The 23,975-nt window shown below is 32.1% G+C and overlaps 1 protein-coding gene across 1 annotated transcript in view; it reads left to right on the top strand.

Annotated features, from left to right (window-relative positions):
* Positions 1-10,459: 10,459 nt before the first annotated feature.
* Positions 10,460-23,975, top strand: part of LOC106121547 (uncharacterized) — a 53,057-nt gene continuing 39,541 nt past the window's right edge. The window contains exon 1 of the mRNA XM_013317257.1: positions 10,460-10,656. Coding sequence (XP_013172711.1) covers positions 10,590-10,656 — 67 coding nt within the window. The 5' untranslated portion in view covers positions 10,460-10,589. The remainder of the gene's footprint in view (positions 10,657-23,975) is intronic.

Genomic DNA, 23,975 nt, shown 5'->3' with positions numbered 1-23,975 from the left:
CATTGTCATATTCTATTGAGTATTATTTGATAACATAGATAAGCCCACCTGAATAAGCAATATTATATTACAATTTATAATAGTTTTATTAATAATAATAGGTAATTTTGTTACTTTTTTAAATTAAATGTTAGCGTTTTTTTTATATTTCACCAGTATTTTTTACCAGTCCAATTGTGTCCCAAAAAAGTGGATTTTTTTCAATTCGAAATCTGCTGTATTTTACACGGAAATATTACGCATGGAAGCTCACTATAAACCCACACTGAGGGTCTCGGAACCCTAAGTTACGGGTGACGCCATAGTCAACCACGCTGGCCAAGTGCGGGTCGACTTTACACACAACTTTGAATTACTTCGCAGGTATGTGCAGGTTGCTTTCCGATATTTTCCTTCACCGAAAGAAGGTCTGATAAATGTACATATGTAAATCGAGAGCGTAAAACATATTGGTATATAGCGGGATTCGAACCTAGGACATGCAGATTGCGGCAAACCGCTGAGCCCAGGAGCTCTCATCATTAGATTCTGAAACTCAAATCTCGACCTCGATAAAGCATATTGCTTTATTAAATACCATAGAAAGTTATATTTTCCTTAATATAATTATAGACAATACATTCCATTCTATGTTTAGTTAAATATTATGTACAAACACATCACCGTGTTACATAAAAGTTGAATGTGTTTCATATCAACTATACTGTATTGAGGTTATTAATTACTTGAATGTATTAGAAGGGAAAGAATCTTATTTCTAAACATATTCTATTACAATTTCGCATTTTCTTATATGTTTTTATAAAAATATATAAATATAAAATACTTGCGGTCGCCCGCAACTTCGTCACCGTAGAATTAAAAAAAACAAATAATATGCACGCGTATATCAGCTGTCTTCCTGTCCAAATCTCGTCGCAGCAACGCTTATTCGCTATATGTACGAAATAAGTTCTTTTTAAAACTAAGCTAGGTTTTTTCATTTCTTTGAGAAGTACTTTTGTCGATGTTTTAATAATATTTTTTAACATTGACGGATATGCTTATTTTACGTCGGATAGGTTTAAAACACACTAAATCTAGAAATGTACCGGCTAACTGTTGCTTTCTGACACAAAAGTCACCTATCACCAAAATATATCTTTATACCTGTAATCAAAAAAGTTAACAATATATATTTAGCGTCTCAGAAACTCACGCTAAGTCATTTAAATATTAAATGTAAGACCTTTTAAAAATTATTCTTTAACTTAATCGGAAATCGGTAACAGAATATATAAAAAGGTAATGATAAAATATGAACGTGATCTGTGACGTCATAAAAGCTACTGGATTTTACTGTTTCATTTTATGACTTATCAAATTCCAGGAACCGGCAATAAATGTCGGCGCCCATCGCAAATAAGTGATAACGAAAATGAAAAATGTTTTCATAGTTTTATTTTATGTAATATTGCATTAAAATCTTTAACATGTGGTAATCTTCTCTTATATATCTTATATAATATATAAAATTCTCGTGTCACAATTTTCGTTCCCATACTCCGAAACGGCTTGACCGATTCTTATGAAATTTTGTGAGCATATTGAGTAGGTCTGACAATCGGCTACCATCTATTTTTAATCGCGCGCGGACGGAGTCGCGCGCGACAGCTAGTTCACAGTATATAAATTTATATTTTATTAAAAAATAGCGTAAGAAATACAATGTTTCTCCACGCACTTTAGACCTTTAGGTTATAAATTAAAGATAAAAATTGTAGGGTTCACCTATGTAATAAAAGAAATCTTTATACAAAATGTCAACCACCAAGATTCTTAGGCTGTGCATGAATCAATTCTTATTTTATAGATGATTAGCTATTGCCCTCAACTCGCACAGAATTAAAACAAAAACTTAATTACTAGTCTAAACGTTTATCCAGACTATGGAGATAACTACTAACAAACATCCATCCGTCCATTCATTCAAACATTTATAATATTACGATAGCCGTTAAAATATTTCTGGATTAAAATGATTAAGGCGTGATATTAATATTCAATAAAGTGTAGGAGAGGCTTCAAAGCATCTAAGGTAAGAGTCGTGGAGAACGTTCCGCCGATTCACTAGCACATACTTGACACGTCGAGAGGGACAACTTGACGTGTGGTGTTACAAAGGAAATTAATTTGTTAGTTCTATGCATTTTAAAATTATGCAACAAATATGTAAATGCAGTAAATTTAAAACCAAAGAAAAGCATATTAACTTAACCACGATGTAAGTGTAACAATTTAAGACTTTGCCAAAGTTATTATTACACGTGATAATATTTGTTGTTAACCTAAACGTAAGCTTCCACTGACAAACACAAGCTATTCATTGGACATGATCGTTGATTCGAAATTGATTCCTGTCATTCTCATTGAAAATATAGACTTAACAAAATCTTTAATACAATTTGAAAAATCAATGGTATTTCAATGTAAAAATAAAAAAATAAATAGCGATATCATGTAGCAAATAAAAAATAAAATCCGACAAAACAAAAAGTGACCGGATTCGTTACGTTTTGAATCAGCACAAACAACGAACATCAACAGTCCTAAACAAACTGTAGATGTTTGCTCTTCATTTATTTTCAACATCGTAATAATACCTTAACGTTTTGTACAAATAAAACCCGTTTTTAATGATAGAGTAGCGCCGTTACTAAAAATATTCACAGCACAACCGTGGGTTTCTAAACCTAAAATCCCTGTTCAAAAGTTATATCTGTTTTGTGAAAGATAGTGACAAGGATGACGATATATTTTATACAGAGATTTAGTTTTCAGAAACATACAGTAAATCCCACGCTATTACTAAAAATGTATCGTAATCATCATCAGCTCGCTATACGTCCCCACCGAGGGTCTCGGAGCCTACACTAAGTTAATGGTGATTAGGCCATAGTCAACCACGCTGGTCAAGTGCAGGTTGGTTGACTTCACACATATCTTTGAATTTCTTCTCAAATATGTGCAGGTTGCATCACGATATTTTCCTTCACCGTAAGAACGTCGGATAAATGTACGTCGGATATGTATATCGGCAATTGAAAAACACATTGGTACATGGCGGGATTCAAACTCAGTACATGCAGATTGCAATTCAAGTGCTTGACCCCTGAGCCACCGACGCTGTTACATTACTAAAAACTAACTAAACTAAAAACTAAACATATAGAAACTAAATTAAACAACAATGTTATTACAAAGGTTATTTTCTTAGGATAAAGCGTACTATATGTTTTTATATATATCTCGTTATCTTTACATATTATCAATCATATTAAATTACTAAAATATTAAGAACACATTTCTTCATAATATACCAATGTAAATGTATTTTTACAAAGGCTCTGTATATTCCTAATGGCAGTGACTTTACAATTTAACATGATAAATGTTGCTCTCTTTGTATTCCCGAGTTCTTATGCTTGAAGTATTAATGGATACTGCTAATGGTTTTGAAAAGCATTATATTGTATGACGCAATTGTTTTTTACTGTTTTTTTCATTTGACTAATTTGTATTCCATCCATACATTTTAAGTGTGCGTCCCGGAGGCCTAATTTAGTCCTCTTTCCCTTCCCCTCTTTTTTCTTGTAAGGAAAGGATGGAAAGTGGAAGTGGACTTTCCGGAAGAGAGGGTGCATGGGAAGGGAAAATATTTTCTTTCTGTGCATCCTCTCCACCGTCGATTAAAGGTAGGCAACGTATATGCAATTGCGTATGTCTATGGGCAACGGTCACTTCGCTATCCCGCTGGATATGTCAGGTGGCCGCTCGCTCGTTTGCCACCTTATGATATAAAAAAAAATACATACAACAGCAAATCTTTACCGGTTAAACATTTCTATAATCTTACTAATATTTTAAATGCGAATATTTAGATGGATATCTCCAGAATGGCTACATAGATCTGTAGAACTAGAACACATATGTTTGGAGGCTATAAATATAATTCATTTATAATCCTCGCGGACGGAATCCCGGGCGACAGCTACTTAGCTATATTTTATTTCAATTGTAAAGAATTCAGCCATCTTATGATCTTATCTCTCCTCGGTGGTTATTCTTACTTCTTCTAGAAAGAAGAATGTTTTAACCCTTTATCACTTCCATTGTGCAATTAGAACAGTAACTTTAGTTCTACAATAACGAAGTAATTCGATAAATTATCATTAATGCATACGATGATACGTATATCAGCATGACTATGAACTTTCTCAGCCACTATAATATTCAATACTTCCACTTACCCAATTCACATCCGCACAAAGCTATTCCCAAAAATGGCTTTTCGCTTCCCTAATGTATTGAGGATGACGCGCGTCTTTGAATTGAAAAGTCACGGGCGTCTACAACACTCCTTCAAATGGTTTGTTTTTGTATTATTTTTATATATTGTATTAAATCAAATTTTGCCCTATAGATTACAGTTTATTTTTTATCAATAATTTAACACTACTTGAACGAGTTAATACGAAGTTTGAAATACATTTAAGAGTGTCAACTATTTATATTTTATAGGCGTTTCTATTATTAATTTGTATGTCTTAGGAGCGTCGGTGGCTCAGTGGTCAAGCCCTTGACTTGTAATCTGCAGGTCCTGGGTTCGAATCCCGCCATGTACCAATGTGTTTTTTCGATTTCCGATTTACATATGTACATTTATCCGACGTTCTTACGGTGAAGGAAAACATCGTGATGCAACCTGCACATATCTGAGAAGAAATTCAAAGATATGTGTGAAGTCAACCAACCCGCACTTGGCCAGCGTGGTTGACTATGGCCTAATCACCCTCAACTTAGGGTAAGCTCAGTTCCCCTCGGTGGGGACGTATAGTGAGTTGATGATGATGATGATGTCTTATAATGTCTTATCTCCATAAATAATTTGGGCTAATTATTCATTACATGTACATAAATTCATTTACAGCTGAGGTCATTTTATATATAGGTTTTTATACCATATTTTTTACTTTACGCATACCATTTCGAACTTATTTTACTAACGCAATGCTAAGATAGATGATGTGGATTGTGTTTGAAGATATCTCCAGAATATGCAGATGGAGTCGTAGGTGACAGCTAGGTACATATTTATTTTCATGTTGGCTACCTTTTTCTTATCTTCTATTAATACACATTTCATGCAACAAAAGCTTAAACACCGTAGACGCTAGTTGGAATTATATCCAATTTAGGAACTATCAAACTTTAGCGCCTAACAATCGATTTACATGGCTCCGTGCAACATGCTCGAGCAAGCAACTATTTCCATGGAAAATACATTTACTGCTTACAATATTGCTTCAATGAATATTATCAGAGTATGCTAGCTTAGTATGAGTTTTGAAATTGCTTCTTGTTTTACTAGCTGTCGCCCACGACTCCGTCCAAGCGGAATTATAAAAAAACTTTATTAGTAGCCTATGTGTTCTTCCAGATTATGTTCTACATCAATGCCAAATTTCAACAAAGTTCATGCCATGCAGCTGTTCTGTTGGCACCTTCAAACCAACATCCATCCATATAAACTTTCGCATTTATATTAGTAAGAAGTAAGATATTTTAAGGGCTAAAGAATATTCTAAACTTAAATGTTTGCTTTGAAACCTTATTGTCAAAACAAAATCGTAAATAGACTAAAGTAGAAATAATATTCTTTTAGCTTTTCCTTAAAAAATAAACGTAGAATCTTACATTTAATGTCATACACATTGATATCTATGTATCTCTGGGGCGTCATAATAAAAAGTCTGTTCGAAAAATACAAAGCAAGAAAGTTACTGATGTCGAAGTACATTACAATATAATGTCACAAGTGACATTTATTTCTATAAAAGGGCCTTGGTGTTTTAAGAAATCTAATATTAAATCTTACTAATATTATAAATGCGAATGTTTGGATGGATCAATGTTTGCTCGAAGGTATCTTCAAACCGGCTGCTATCTACATCTCACTGAAATTTTGCATAGATGTAGAACGTAGATGTTTATGGGCAACGGTCGCTTCGCTAATTCAGCTATTTCAGGTATCCGCTCGCTCGTTTGCCACCTTATGATAGAAAAAAAAATGTTTACAATATCAGAACTATACCTTTTTGAATATTTTTGTTAAATTGATCACCATCATATCTTCTTCTCGAATATATTTAATGCAAACATCGTAGCGGTTTATATAAATTCTATAATATTGTATCCATATTCGATGCCACGGTTTGATCGTAACGGTAAGATGCCGCATAAATATCAAATACTGGACACGTACAGTGTAAAAGCTTATAAAATTTTGTTTTGAACTGGGGGAGCTAGAATCACTCCAGGGAGTCGACCATCAGTATATTTTATAGCATACGCAATTGATGCATTATTTATAAGAGAATAAAAAAGTTTTTTATATGCAAGATTCACTTTTCACATAGTTTGGATATTTTTCCCTTTTTATTTAAATTTCATTTTTTGATGCATTAATTAATTTCATTTAACTGACTAGCTTTCTCTGGTTTCTTCAAGTGATTCTATTCCAAAATCTTCCTTCTCTTAACTATCATAAGATATTGTGTAATAATATAAATTAAATATAATAAAATTATCTTATAACAATGTTAGTTACTATACTCCTCAGAAACAGCGTGACCTATTTTTATTACTTTTTTTTGCATCAATAGGTTCGAGAATCGGCAACTATATATTTTTTAATTCCTCGCAGACGGAGTCGTGAGTGACAGCTTCTTTCTATATAGACATTTTTAATAGCAGTGTACTATATTTTTTGTTCACCCGAAATCGCTGAAATAGCGAAGTGACCGTTGACCATAGACATACCCAATTGCATATGCGTTACCTACCTTTAATCTACGGAGGACAGGATGCACAGAAATAAAATAATTTCCTTTTCCATGCATCCTCTCATCCGGAAAGTCCACGTCCACTTCCCATCCTTTCCTTAAGAAAAAGGGGGGAAAGGGAAAGAGGACTAAATTAGGCCTCCGGGACGCACACTCATTAAACGAAACGCGGAATTGCTTCCACTTCACGCCTATCTTCTGTGTGGTCGTGGTATTTCACCGGACGAGCCGGGCCAATTCGTGCGAAGATGTTAAAGCGGGCTCTACCACTGTTAAAATTATTACGTTAAGTTACGTTATTGAAGTAACGGCTAAACGTTCGTTCAAAATATGTAGAGAAAACTTTCCATAGGTTTTACTAGTATAACCATTGTTTGTATGTATTGCGTAGTTTACAACTTTTCCAAGGTTATATGCATTGTTGGTGTATATGTCAAAGTTATATCGTACTCGCATCATGTAGGACGCAGTGACGTGCATTTCTCTATTTGAAAGTCGGTGGCAGATTGCCAGCACTACTTGCAAAATGGCTTTCACTGCCTTTGACGCAGCCTAACAAAGGAAAGATTATTATTCGGAAAATTCAACAACGAATAATGCTACAATCATTTAAACGCAAACGGTCTTTATATAATGTATTTTTGAAACTAAGAGTACGGTAGTATAACTTTCGAATTAGGAGATGTAAATAATAATGTTATCGGAAGTGTATGAAGAAACAGCTTTTCAAAGTTAGGGTTACACTAAGATTTTGGTCCATATGAATTTGTTTCGGAATGTAACCCTCCAGAAAACATCCATTTTGGTATTGTATATCGTTTGATTATATCCTAACCTTAGAACCAAGAACCAAGGCATAAGTTGGGCCGATAAGCCCAGCTATTATTTACAGTAATTTTTTTTTAAGATTGCGCCCATCCCACGATTCGGCCCGTCTCACCGGGTCGATGGAGCCATGTGTGGTGGTGGGCTTAGAGATTTTTTCTTAGAATACGGACCTCAAGGCATGGTCTAACCAATATTTTCTGGAAGTGATCAAAGGCGAGCACGATTGAGCCATACTTTTCTCGAACATGAATAATATTCAACAAGAAACATGAGAGGGAATTCTGATAAATTGTAAGTGTAGCGTGCTAAGCTATTCAGTTACAGATGACGCTTGACTACACAGCGCCATGTCAAGTATGTGGCCGCTTTATGTCGCCTCCAATACAACCATGTTTGATATTGACTAATCCAATGGACTGTGAAGCTTGAGTACTTACATGCCAGTAAAGCTACGTTATGTACTATAACTATACAACAAACAGTGTAGAAAATTTGTATGTTTTTTATTAAAGATAAGAAAATTTTATAGCAAAATATGTTAAGTTTGCTTTATTTAATTATTTTTAGATTTAAGAATTTCTGAATTTACAACAATCGGTCATTTTTATGTATATTTTAGATAGAATGTTACAAAAATTGCAAATAGAAGATGAAGACAAAGGAAGATAACATCTGAACATATGAATGTCGATGCGAATAACATTCGAATGTTAAGAAAGGAATTTTCTTTTATCTCTCGTTATCGTCTATATGTAAATTATGTCTCAAAAATCTGTAATGAAAACATCAAAAATATGTAATCATGAGACTCTTGATCTGACACACAAACGACAAATGTTGTTTGTAAGACGATACACTATGAATATTTTTTAAATAATTAATAAATCTTACTTCTTATCAATATTATAAATGCGAATATTTGGATGGATGGATGTTTGCTTGAAGGTATCTCCGGAACGGCTGCATAGATCTCGCTGAAATTTGGCACACATGTAGAACATAGTCTGAAAGAACACATAGGCTACTTATTAAGTTTTTTTAATTGTGCGCGGACGCAGTCGCGCTACAGCGAGTAAATGATAAACAAATAATATACACATTTATTCTTCGTGTAGATATTTCGTTTGAATAGTTTGTGTTCCCCATTCATCCGTTTCTCCTCAATTTAACAGACGTTATTAATTTGAAGCCGATTTGGCTCGTCCCCCTGAGATATTACCTGAACCGAAGTACGGACAAACTGCCAAATGCCTATCATTAATTTACTAATGGACTTAAGAAATAGAACCTCGTGCATCGTTTGTGTTTGAACTTTAAGTCAAAAATGATTGAATAAATAATCACGTTTTCAATATTAGATAAAATAATTTATAAAAAAAGGTTTTACTCTTTATTAATTAAAATTGTCTCAAAATCAGTTAAATTATAACAATGATTGTATTTGAATATTTTACTAATGTCATAAATGTGAAAACATTCGCAACAGATGGATGGATGGATGTTTGTTTACAGGTATCTCCGGAATGTCCCAACGGATCTTGATGAAATTTAGCACAAATGTAGAACATAGTCTGGAAGAACAGATAGGCTACTCATTTTTTTATTTCCGCGCGGACGGAGTAGCAGGCGACCGCTAGTACATATATATTTATAAGCTGCTATATTTTTAATAGAAAAGAAATGTTACCTATTTCCGTTTCAAACAATGTAATATGATAAAGTTTATATTATCGCGAAGTATAAATTAAATTTTCATAACTTTATTTTTAACCTCACGAGAAGGCATCATAACAATTTATTATGCGCATAAAGCTTCATTATTCCCTTGTATAACTTCTCTTACTTCAAAGTTGCCACAACAGCTATTTACGAAACTTCAAATTGCAAAACCGATTGTCTCAAGTCTATCACAATGGATCAAAGTTTGACAACGAGTGTTTTATTCATTCGACATCTTGACAAAGTCGCTTTCAATTCGATATAAACTATTTCATTGCATATCTATCATTTCGGTTGAGAACTGGTGCGAATTATTGCGCTCTCTACTTTATACGTTTGAAATATTACTACGGGTAACTTTGTATTACCAAGTGAATAACTTTACTAACTGTATTTTACAGGAATATTTAGTCACAGTCTGGAATTTCATTATGTAATAATTTTACTTTAAAAACTTTTTAATTGAATAGAAATAGTTCTTTTTTGTAATTCGAAGAATGTATTAATACTTTGAAACAAGAAAGAAAAGTTCTTTAAACGTAAATTGTCTTTAAAACTATTGAAAAAGTAAGCAAATAAAGAAGTTATTTTCATGTAATCAAGTAAAAATAGAGAAACAAAATGTATTTCAAATTATTTTTATATTTAAACAATTTTATATCTTACTAATATTATAAATGCCAATGTTTGGATGGATGTATGTTAGTAGGTATCTCCAGAACGGCTACATGCATCTCGCTGTGATAGGCATAGATGTAGAACACAACCTGGAAGAACACTTACTCTACTACGTTTTTTTTTAATTTTGCGCGACAGTCGAGTCAGATAGTTTTAGACAAAGTAAAATTTTTGAAGAAATTTTTTTTTTACAAAATTTCCGATTTAATTTATTCTGATGGAGCTAAATTTAATGTCAATCATACGGCACCTAATGTTACATGTTAAATCGCCAAAAATAACATTTAAAAGAATCAATAACAGCAACTCTGGCATACCCGTAGCTTGAAGCTCAGTTGTCTGGGCGCCGTAGCCGCGGTCGGTCGCCTCTACGACGTGCTACAATACGTTACGCGTCTACGATAACAGTGCGGAAAGATGTGATATCGAAAAAAAAAACTTAATTATTTTTATCTTTGTCGGGACTTTTGTGTGTGCAAGATGGATTGGAAGGCGTGTGTATTTTTGTGCATCATCACCTGTGTTACTTGTAATCCGGCTAAAATAGGTCAGTATCAAATATTTATGATAAATGTTACATTCTTATGTACGGTACGCCGATTTGTATTGAATAATGAACCTGTATTTCAAATGAACAAAGGGTTAAATAAGTTTTCAGTATTAATAAGTTATTTTAGTCGTTCGTTTGATGTTAATTACTTTCAAGAATTTGTTTTAATTAAATACCGCAGTATCTTCTTGATTAATTAATAGTTTTTCTTATATTATTATTGAATAACAGATTGTTATTAATAAACTAAATTATTTTTCCGATTAAAACGATTTAAACGTAAATGTACTAGTTGATCAGTATTACAGTTCAATTAACGTGATAACGGTCTCATTTTGAATCATGGTCAGATATAGACTACTTTTCAGTGTTTCTTTAGCTTCGTATATAAATAGTTATCATAATGTTCTGAATAAAAAAAAATTAATATATTATATATAAGAAGATTCAGTATGAAATAAAGAAAGAGACAGTATTTATTACTATCGATATAAAAATTTCCTTAGTTAATTTTATTTAAAATTATATAAGTACAAGGTAAAGTTAAATATATACAAGTAATTTTCTTTCTTATTTTTTTTATTACAAGATCTAGTAATGTTTACAAGAACAACATTAAAATGTGGAATAAAGTTATTTTTTTTTCTATACTTAATTCTATGGTAAATATTATTTTGCATTGAAATCAAGTTGGGGTTAGGTTGGAAGCATTCTATTGTTCTCTACATATGCATATGCATTGTTTACAAGTATATAAAGGAGAATGCGTTAATCTTCGTTTTGAAAACGAACATTTCAATGAATCTGTTGAATGGTATAACAAACAGTGCGTTCTTTTTCGTAACGCGTGCTTTGTTCAATATATGTTTTTGTTCTATATAAAATGTTGTTTATTTTTTATGAAATTTTATGACAACTGAATGAGTGTATAGATTGCAAGGTCATTGAACTACAAAAAAAACTTAGGTTAATTACTCACCTTTCTTTGTAAAATATTTGTGTGTTCATTTTCAAACATATGTTAGTCTCGTATAGTTAGAAGGAAGAAATTAATACTGCTAAAAGGGACCTCTCGGGATAATTACTAAAAATAACACAATGGTGTGTGTTTGTTTTAGGTGTTAATTGTAATATTTGATCAATGAAACGAACAGATAGTTTTCCCTAGAAACAATTTATTATAATATAAACTAGCTGTCGCCCACGACTCCGTCCGCGTGTATATAAAAAAAAACTTAATTAGTGTAGCTCACCCATCCATCCATCCACATCACATCCATCTAAACATTCGCATTTATAATATTAGTAAGTTAAATAAATAGCAGATCTTCAAGGCATAAAATCGAAAAAATAAAGAAAAATGAATAAATAGTATCCTATGCCCGTCTCCAGGCTCTAAGCTACCTCACCAATTTTCTGCCATATCGGTAAAGCCGTTCTTGAGTTCTTAATAGTGTAACTAACACGACTTTCTTTTATATAACAAAAAGAGATGGATTATATTTAGTATTTTTCCCCATGTAGTTATCGAGCTGTCTATGAACCATTTCCGTTTTATCGTTGAATTTTGGGACACCCTGTATATAAAATAATAATAACATAAGTGTCGTACTTAAAAATTTAATTATCTAATTAATTACCATTAAAAATAGTTATTACATTACCTAGTCTATAAGCTTCAAATGCGTGCATGACGTCATAGGCAAACAATAGCAGCTTCTGTCAATCAATACATCAACGTAAGCTACGCTATACTAATAGCACTCAGCTCGTATTGTCTCTGGTAAATAAGAAAAGGTTGCATTGTTCATCAAACAATGGTATGGCTTTTAAATAAAATGTATCGTCTTTAAAATAAAATATGACAAGCAATTGACAACGTGATAAATGAAGATTCGTGATTTAAAGTCAAAGGTCGGATGTTATTATGCCACGAAAATATCTATATTAAGAACTACTTTATAAATTTAATCTATATTTTTACTGTACTGATAATAATGTTTTATTCACGAATTTAATTTTGTTTTATATTGTTAGGAAGAAAATCCTAAAATGTGCCAGTGTATTGACGCAACACTAGCCTTACTAACGTCGACGTTTATGTCCCCTCACTATTCATTGTGACACTGGACTTTGTAACGAAAGCACGTCATTTGCACCAAAGGATTCTAACTAATACTGTCTAAAAATATATATATATGGGTTTTTGTAACTAAATTTAAATTGTATAATACTAAAAAAATTAAGATATAACACAATAATGATTGTGGAATGGATTTAAAGTTTAAATTTATTTATTTATATTAAAATATCATTAAAATATTCCAGTATTTTACTTAAAGTTATATATAGAAATGTTTTATAAATTATCACAAAAAAAACATTCGAAAAGAAGCTTTAAGTTCCGAAAAATATAATTCACTATATGCCTTGAATTATACTAAGTCTTCAGTTGAGTTAGGATTGCGTGAGGTTAGTAATTTGAATGGGACATTTAGAGAATTAAAGCAAAATTAATCGCGAACTTTATAACACATTTTAGGCTTTTAGTTTTATAAAATCTTAATATTTTCACAACATGCAAGACGGTTTAACAAAACGTAAAATATTCATATTAAAAAATAACTTTATTGTTTTCTACCATGGGCAGGGAACTGGTATCCAAAGTAGGGATACGGGGATACCCTGTCAACAGACCATCGAATTAAGAATTGTTTAAAAAAATCTGATTAATATTTTTTATTTAATTAGCAAGCTTAACACAGCTCTTAATAAAATTAAAAAAAAAAACTTTAATAAATTTTGTATGTTTTTTTGAATAATGCAAAGGTTAAGTTAAATCTCTTACAAGATGAACAAATAGTTGCCAATTATATTATGTTTATATTTAGTGAAATAAATGATAAATACTGCAAATATAGTACATAAAATATAGCAGAGAATTGGAATATGTAAGTGTACTGCATGCTAGTAGTCAAACAAGAAGCATTTGTAAATTAAACGTCGCTATCTGTTTATTAAACTCTCTGATTTATAATACTCTATGGTACCCGCTAGTAGTTTGGGACTCACTAATTGCCGGAATATGATACATTGGTAGCTGCATTGCAACTATTGGATTTATAACCACTTCTTGTATTACACCTGCATGTTATCCTATGCTCGTTGTTCACATTTGACAATCAACACAACATGTTTTGTATTATGTTTGGCAGTGTAAACTCATGGTTTTTAAAAATCAAAACATATACGCACGAAAAAACACACAGCGGGCCTAGACGTTATGCATTAGCTTGGAAGAGATTCCATAGCGAACTTCAATAATGTATAGAAGTGACGCGCGACAATCATGTTACTTGTAGAAAGTTATTGTCAGTTCTATACATTTTTGAAGTTCGTTATGGAATCGCTTCCGAGAAAATGTGCTTTATCTAACCCTCTGGTTTACTTTACAAGAATAAATATCTGTAAAATATTAAATATCTCTTGGTAATAACTTAACTAAATAACATTATTTTAATCACCTTCCTACCCTTACTTAGGTCGCTACGTAAACCAAGTCTTCCGCTACAGTATAAATTGCTTTTTTTAAAGAAAGAACCTTTCCACAAGTAAGACTTTAATTGCTGTAATACAAGTCTTGGCACAGATACGACCATGCGTACGCAGCGCTACATAGAGTAGAGGCAGCTCATTGAGGTCGCGTCTTCACTCGGAAGCATAAGTTGACATTCCCCGACCTCATACGACGTGAGTCCTTCATTAAAGTGCACTAGTAAAATTCCATTTAAACTAAGTACAAGTCTTTGTGTTACACTTATTTTGGACTTAAAACACTTAGATATTTCAATGTTATACCTAACGAAGGAACTGAACGATGAATATTAATTATAATTATATTAAACTAGCTGTCGCCCGCGACTCCGTCGACGTGAATATATAAAAAACTTAATTAGTGTAGCCCACCCATCCATCCATCCACATCACATCCATCTAAACGTTCGCATTTATAATATTAGTAAATTAAATAAAAAGCAGCTCTTCAAGTCATAAATTCGAAAAAAAAATAGTATTCTATGTCCGTCTCCTGGCTCTAAGCTACCTCACCAATTTTCAGGCATATCGGTAAAGCCGTTCTTGAGTTATAAATAGTGTAACTAACACGACTTTCTTTTATATATAGATTAATAGTTTTTAAAGCATTTTTTTTAATATTAGTACATAATTGATTAATTAATTAGTATATAGTTCATTTACTAATATTTCTTGTACCTTTCCAACTAAGGTCAAGGCTAGTACTACTTTTACGATAATAGCCGAATGGCGGGCTTTAAACCTCGACCACATTATCGGTAATCCCTTAACCATTAGACTATTGACGCTTCACTACACAACACTACTTAAAACTATATCGATGTGATTGTCGTTAATTATAAAATAATAAGTTAAACTAAGATTTATTCATTACTTATGTAAATAACAATTATCCTATAATTTATATCTTTTCCAGTTATTTTATCTTACATTTAGAAGTAACGTAACGTAAGTTTTATCTGGTTACCAACTTTAACAACCGCTCCAATTATGTTAACGAACCTGTGTGTTTTAGAAAAGAAATAATTCGGTTTGCAACTACAAAAGAATTTCATTTTACGTTACGAATTTGACAGTTTTTAGATGGAAATGGGAGATGTCTGAATAATGTCTACACAATTGAGTTTAAAATATGACGATAAAAATACGCTATTCTTCGGTGTGACAATTTCGACGTTTGTCTTGTGTTTTTTTGATTTTTTTTAACAATTTATTTGTTCTTGAAGTAATTGAGTTCCGTAAGACATTTTGTATCTATCGGTAATTCTTTTTTGTATTGGTTTTTACATAAAGTTTATTTCAAGCTATTGTTACTTGAAATTATGGAACATTTCGAAACGATTTAATCGTTATTTTATATCACAGAAAAAGACATAATAAAAAGTTTTCCAATTTTTTTTTCCTTACACTTTTGTTTCGTGTTTCTCATACTTTCCGTGTTATAAGTCTTGACACATGAGACGAGATAATATGCCGATAACGCATTACAGTCACGTCTTACAGACGCGAGGCAACAGGAAATTGTTTTGATTACAGCCCACAACAGCTGTACGAACTTGTGCCGTAACATAGCGGTGAATGCCTAATTGATTATGATATAAAACTGGTAGTTTTTCCCTGAGCTATGTCATTTGTTTATATTTATATGTATATAAAAGAAAATCGTGTCAGTTACACTATTTATAACTCAAGAACGGCTTTACTGACTTGGCTGAAAATTGGTGAGGCTTAGAGCCAGGATACGGACATAGGATACAATTTATTCATTTTTTTCGAATTTATGCCTTGAAGAACTGCTTTTTATTTAACTTAATATTATAAATGCGAATGTTTAGATGGATGTGATGTGGATAGAAGAATGGGTGGGCTACACTAATTAAGTTTTTTATATATCCGCGGGCGACAGCTAGTATATAAATAAAACTGGAGTGACACGCGTGATTTATTTGTGTTGCTAAAATAAAATAAAATCATATTTGAATTCCCCTGAATCTTTTTACTCAATCCGCTAACATAGTCCTATCTTTGAACAGAAGGCACTATGATCTGAAAAGCCCAAACTTCTTTGACCTATTTACGTAGGCTGAGAGAATATAAAAGTAGGCAAACTATAAGATAGAGCCTTGCTTTTAATACTTTCATGTTCGCGTCTTCCCTGAGGAATCTGTGACTTTTGGAAAAACCTAAAAAGCTTTTCCAATCTAGAAAGTTTGATGTCTTACACGTACATGGATTAAGTAAGCATAGAAGCCTTAACTCGATCTCAAGAATGGTTAAATATAATCACACATGAAGTTCACAGCTTAAAAATGTGTTTGCTCTATACTTTTTAATGACTAAATAAAGACAAAAGTGTTAAAATTTTATGAACAAAACAACATTATTATTGTTTTATTTTGTGTCATAAAGTTTTAAATCATAAATCAAATTCGCAATAAGAAAGTATTCTTTACCTTATCATCCAGTTTCCGCTTGAGAGCTTAAAACTCTCCAGTCATTTCGCACTTCTTAATGTAAATAAGTAATTTATTATCTTACTTGATTTTAAGGTTCAAATTGACTATACATAAAAACTTTGAACGGATTATCTTGGCAGGATTGTCAAATATTTAAACATAAAGTTATATTTTTGTTAATATAGCGAATGTCGGTATTTATGTGCCACGTGCGCTCGTCCGTTACGAAAGCTTCCCGTTTGCAAATGACACAAACAATTTATCACCAGACGTTGTTACAAATGCGCTATCTAGACAATTTGAGCGTTCCCTCACTTAGCGTCCACCAGTCTTTGTTGCGACTATGATTGTGAATAATTATGTATGAGACACGCTTCATACACAACCGCCATTTACGATGCATATTTGGTTTACGAGATTTACGATTTTATTACGCAGTTATGAAGTTCCATAACCTTTTTTTAATATGGGGAAATAACTACGCATATTTGACTCTATGAGGCGATAAGTCCGATTATGTCAGAGTTACATCGACTAAAACGGCGGTCACCACCTATTTCTTCTTACTAATTATCTACAACTATATTAAGATAAACAGATAGAATAAGGGAAGAACACAATATGAACATGGGACTACAAAAAAATTTAAAGCTGATTAGTTCAGCTTTCAAAACAAAATAGGTTATTAATCCAAATACGGTAAATTAAAAACCTTTTTTTTATAAAAATCAATGGTTTTTAATTTTGTAAGTAGGTAATTTTATGTTTGTATTATACTATAGTTAAAAATAAAATGGTTGAAATCAAATAAACGCACTGTTATTTATTGTCGACGCATTTGTGTCGTCATATTTTATTCCTGTTTGTTAGAATGGCAGCCTTAAAAAGTACTGGCTCGGAATGAAGACGGGCAAACAAAAACATGTGGATGCAAAGAAATGGGACTGAGTTCAGTACATTCCTAGCGTGTACAACGCAAGTTACATGTTGCCTGCATTCAACTTTTTTAATTTAAAACGTAGTCTTCAAGTCTGTACTTCAAAAGGCTAAAGTCTATTTGAGCCTAGAACAAGGAACGCTTCAAAAGAGCTTTTAATGAAATGGGACTTACGTTAATAAATTTCTTTTTTTTTTTACAAAATATATTTAAACGTTTTCATTTTTGTAAATCTTAAAAAGATGCTTTTAATTTTAATATTCTTGTTCATCAACAATCTTTTTGATGTGTTATTCAGTTGGTACTTTTTAGAATTATTTTTTTCTTTTAAAAACTTACGTTGTTCTAGATAACTATAAACAACGCATCTAAAAAGAATTGTCAAAAAAACTTTAAGTTAAACCTTTTAGTAGCAACCGGAACAGACGTAATTATCATTGTCTAAAGAAAACAAATATGTAATCAGGACATTGATTTTTTTAAACATCAGAAGTTGGCATACGAGTAAGGGGCTAGTATTATTTCGCCGTAATAGCGAAGCTGCCCAAAGACATTCGCAATTTCAGGCTGCCACTTTACATCTCAGTAATATTATATATGCGAATGTTTGGATAGACGGATGGATATTTCTTAGAAAATATCTCCACAACGAAACAACGGATCTTGATGAAATTCGGCACAGATGTAGAGCATATCATGAAAGAACACAATGGAATTATTTTTTTCCGCGTACGGCGTTGCAGGCAAGAGCTAGTCTTAAATGAATATACTGAATTTATAAAGCGACGTGTATTTATAATTCAGATGACGTAGCCGCATCGATATGAATCAAATGGTTTTAATTTTGTAAAAACCCTGTGCGATTGGAGCTTAAACCGCGTGTTATATAATGATAAATGTTTTATTACTTTAATAAATTGTAGTGAACAAAACTATCGTAAAACAATCTCAATAAATTATAGAATAACTTTTATTAATTACCTGTGGGTCTTATTTAAAAAGTTTCCTTAAATTAATATATGCTTAAACGATTAAATTTGTTACTCAATTAAAATCTTGCATAGCTAAATTTATCATCGTGAATCTACCAGAGGGCCTATCACTGAAATTTATGAGAAATTGTTCGTAACGTCATCGATAAAATTTGTATGAGATTTGCTTTTGTAATTTAAGGGCGATATGGGTGCTGTACAAGTTTACTGTCGATGAATTTCCGAACACTTTCTTGTAAATTTTCGTGCTGGGGAATATCTATTCTTCAGATGACGTACGTCTGTTACTATGACTTTAAAATATATTTAATTGTGTGTTAAACGATATAAATTAAATTAATTAAACCATATATCAGTAGTAATATGTTATTAAAGTAAACTGCCAGTATAAAGTCGTTCCATTTAACTAAAACTGTGTCCATTTATATAATTTATGTTTGTTGCACTAAAACTTCTTAATTTGGGCCTCGTCCAATTTACCAGTTATGGTAATTTTCTGAACCAATACTGGCAAAATCTCATAAAATGGATTATGAATTTTAGTTATGACTATAATATACGTATAATAATATGTTTTTTTGTGACTGAGTAGTCACTGTTTGCCTTGAAGAGGCATTTACAGCTTCACCGGGCTTGAGGTGGCCGAGCGCAGATGGCGCTTAGCCTAAACCTCGTTTAAGAGTAACAAGACTTGAGCTTTTACTTACAAATAATAATAGTAAAAAGTAATAAATAAAAAGCATTAGAAACAGAATTCTTACCAAGGTCAGGCTTTTTGAGTTACATGGACAAAGCCGTATCTTATGATAACCTTATCCTTATGTAACTGGCCAACCAGCGACTCCTTTCGCGCGGAATTAGAAAAAAAACTTATTAAGTAGCCTATGCATTCTTTTAGATTATGTTCTACATCTGTGCCATATTTCATCATGATCCGTTGAGCCTTTTAGGAGTTATCTTGTAACAAACATCCATCCATTTAAAGTATTTATAATATTACTAAGAGATGTTACAGTATGATGCTCATTTAATTTTTATTTTCTTAAATCTTATCGTAAGGCGGGTAACTATAGAATACAAGTCTAAGTATAAACTAGCTTTTTAGTGGACCTTTTTGAATTACATATTGAATTTAAATTCGGTCACGTAGAACTAGGCCAAATTTCTGGCGCGATTCCAGTTGTTAGGGTACCATTACGTTACTCCTTTTTTACTCTCTGTTTTGTAGTGATAGTCTGCATAGACCTGCCAGCCTTCAGTTTTTACGGTTACTTTTTATGGTGAGGAATAAATATAAATATTTAGTGGAATCCTCACGATATGACTTTGTTACTGGAATTTCTAATTACCTGGAGTTATTCACTATATTTAAATGGTCAAACTTTTTGGAGTTTAAACTTTTTACTGTTATAAAAATTAAAGATTATAGTATGAAGTTCTTTTTAGTGTAATTTGGAATTAGTTCTTTTAGGTAATTTAAATCAGAAACAGATAATCAATACGATAATAATTTGACGAATTGAAAATTTCTTATAATTGCAGTTATAGTTTTTTTTTTACTTAAAACGGTTATTGTGTACAGATTAAATCAATTAAATGCAAGATGTATTAGCTACAAACGTTTCTATAAATTATAGCGTTTATTTAATTTAATTTTCCATTTCAAATGTTTAATAACTTTTCTTTTAAAGCCAAATGAAATTTAAGTTTTATATTCTTAAGTATTTCTCAAGATATAAAGTTACTTTTACTTTTGTAAGGTAAACTCGTGGCTGCAACTTTTTAAATCCCCTCGTGCGCAACTAAGCTGAAAATTTTTAAAGTTATGACAATTGTGGTAAAGTTGAATGTATTTCTCATTTGCTCCAAAGATGCTAGTTTTCTTAACACTTAAGAAGGAAAGAAAATTCTATATGGTGTTTCTTTTATAACACAAACTAGCGGCCGCCTGCGACTCTGTTTGTACGGCATTAAAAAAACATAAGTAGTGCTAAGAACAAAATCCGAAAATGAGCCAGTGTATTAACGCAACACTAGCCTTAGTTAAATGTCGACGTTTATGTCTACTCACTATTCATTCTGACACTGGACTTCGTAACGAAATCACGTCATTCTCGCTTAAGGATTCTAACTAATACTGTCTAAAATTAACAGCCTATGCGTTCTTCCAGACTATGTTTATCTATGCCCAATTTCATCGAGATCTGCACAGCCGTTATGGAGACACCTTCTAACAAACATCCATCGATCTAAACATTCGCATTTATAATATTAGTAAGTTTTAACTTATGCTTTTTATTTCCGCGAGCCATGAACATTGACGAAATATGTTGGAGAAATAAATCGCTTCGTTTTCAAGTTTTAAATTTACCAGTGGAATTAAATCGAACCTACGTTATTGGGTACATAAAACCACTGGACTGTATGATTGGTTTTTAATTTTAAATAACGATATTAAATAATAATCGTTACATCATTTTAATTACTTTAAATAAGTTTGGTCAAGTTAATTTATAGTGCATTTTCCCTGTTTCATATTTGCCCATTAAGTATATTATGACGAAGGTTCCATTTCATTAGCCTGTCAGTTTACATTGTCAATTTATTTTTAATATTAACGTACATTATTTTATATAACTGGCATGTAACAATTGATTATGTATTAAATACTTTTTGTTAATTTGATCCAGATTCGAATTTATATGAGAAATGTTAACCAACCTTTTATTTTAAAGAATCTTCAATAAATGTTTCTAATTACGAATTTATTTAAATACCATAACAATTAAAACTTAAATAGTAATTTTGTTTGTAATCTTACTTTTACTATCTTATCTTACTAATATTATAAATTCGAATGTTTAGATGGATGGATAAATGGATGGATGTTTGTTAGAAGGTATCTCCAGAACGGTTCAACAGATCTCGATGAGATTTGGCATGGATGTGGAACATCATCTCATTTTAACAGTGGTAGAGCCCGCTTTAACATCTTCGCACGAATTGGCCCGGCTCGCCCGGTAAAATACCACGACCACACAGAAGACTGGCGTGAAGTGGAAGCAATTCCGCGTTTCGTCTGATGATTGTGCGTCCCGGAGGCCTAAGTTAGTCCTCTTTCCCTTCCTACAATTTTTCTTAAAAGGAAAGGATGGGAAGTGGAAGTGGACTTTCCGGATGAGAGGATGCATGGAAATGTTTTCTTTATTGCATCCTTTCCTCCGTAGATTAAAGGTAGGCAACGCATATGCAATTGCGTGTGTGGCAACGGTCACTTCGCAATTTCAGCGATTTCAGGTGGTCGCTCGCTCGTTTGTCACCTTCTGATATAAAAAAGAAATTTGGAACATAGTCAGAAAGAACAAAGGGCGATAGCTAGTAATATATTATTTTTACAATATACTTTGTCAAATAGTAAAAAAATGTATTTTCTTTACAGGTAAAGACATAAAAGTTACAGTAAACTACATTGCGGCCAATAAATTTCGTCATTAAGTTGTCAAGATGTATTAAAATAAATTGCACTGAATCATGGCATTTGTAGAAATTAATGAAAAATTTATTACGAACTCCAATTTCATTTGAACATGAAAGATTATATAACCATATTTTAAGATGCTTTTAATCTTTTTATGAATTGAATGAAATTCGTTGACTAATTATTTCTTAGAAGGATTTTAACATAACTCATAGCTAATGTTAGCTTAGGATATGTTATATAATAATAGTCGAATGGCAGGAAACGAACCTGTGGTCAACTGATCGGTAGTCTGTTAGATAACCAATAGGCTATTGACGCTTCAATTTATAAGGATTTCGTATATCAAATTATTGATGAAACTAATTTTATTAAAAGTGTTTAAAATTAGTAACAATGGTAGAGCACGCTTTAACATCTTCGCACGAATTGGTCCGGCTCGTCCGGTGAAATACCACGACCACACAGAAGACGGGTGTGAAGTGGAAGCAATTCCGCGTTCCGCCTGATGAGTGTGCGTCCCAGAGGCCTAATTTAGTCCTATTTCCCTTCCCACCTTTTTTCTTATAAGTAATGGATGGGAAGTGGAAGTGGATGATATAAAAAATGCGTTAATATATTTTAAAATGTCAATTTAAATTACGATGAACTAAAATATCTACATCGATATAGCCTGTGATCCAACGTCACCAAATTTACCGGAGTAACTATGCTAAATTGAAAAGGCGTCCCCTTCCTTATCAATTTACCTAACGAAGTGAGCGCCCTAATTCGACAGGCTTGGCACATCTCCAGAGCTAAAACCGTGCTAAGTATTCCTAGCTTATAACGTAATTGAAGAGTAACCTATATATTATAAAACAAAGACGAAATTGCTAATTGTAACATCCAATGTTGTACTGTATCTTTTAACACTTAACCCTTGAGTTTTCACTGGTCGAAACATTCACGTTCAACTTTTTTTTTCTTCATCTTTCTTTCAATAATTGTAATTTAATATTTGCATGTTTATAACTAAACAATTGCATAGATTTTAAACTTTGGTATGATGTTTTGAAGATGCTAGAGAAGGTGAACTAAAATAATTTAGTTTTTAAGATTCTTTATTTTGATTATTTAAAACTATGACTTTACTAGCTTATGCCCGCAACTTCATCTGTACAGAAATAAAAAAGAGAGAAATGTATCACTCGAGGCTAAGTTCTAAATTTCTATCAAATTCCAATAAGAAGTATTGAAACGGTACGGATTTATCAATTAAATTTGTGAACCAAACGTAAGCCATGGAGCTGCACATATTTCCGGGGTCATTGGTTGTTGCAGACTGTGTTCATCTCATGGAGATAACCGTCCTGATACCTTAACCGATGTTTATATGATTATATTATATGTTTATAATATGTATAATTAACTTCAGCTAAAATTGTAAACCCATAAAGTCATAGATACCCCAATTTTATATTGGTAACACAAAACATTTTTGTATATATTTTTTTATCTTTTTCTACATTGGTGCGTGTAACGAAATACAACAATTTTTTTATACAATTTCATTACAGCACAAAAAACAGAGTCGGTATCGAGGCGAAATTTCATTCCCTTTCATTTCGAGTGGCCGGGGTTTGATCGTGTTTTGATTACGGATCGGCAACCTCGATATGTATATTAGAATCGAAACAAACATAGGAATAATGTGAATAATATTTTTCAAATAAATATTTCGTTTTTGTTACATTGTTTGAATTGCCTCTGATAAAGGTATTTAAGATCTGATTTGTTGTTTAGTTAATAATCGAAAGTCGTGACTGTATTTTAGTTTCATAATACTAACTGTAACCCGCGACTCCGTCGGCACGTAA

Source organism: Papilio xuthus, unplaced genomic scaffold (assembly GCF_000836235.2).
Source record: "Papilio xuthus unplaced genomic scaffold, Pxut_1.1 DF826945.1, whole genome shotgun sequence".
NCBI classification, from domain to species: Eukaryota; Metazoa; Arthropoda; class Insecta; order Lepidoptera; family Papilionidae; genus Papilio; species Papilio xuthus.
This window is presented reverse-complemented; position numbering and strand designations above follow the sequence as displayed.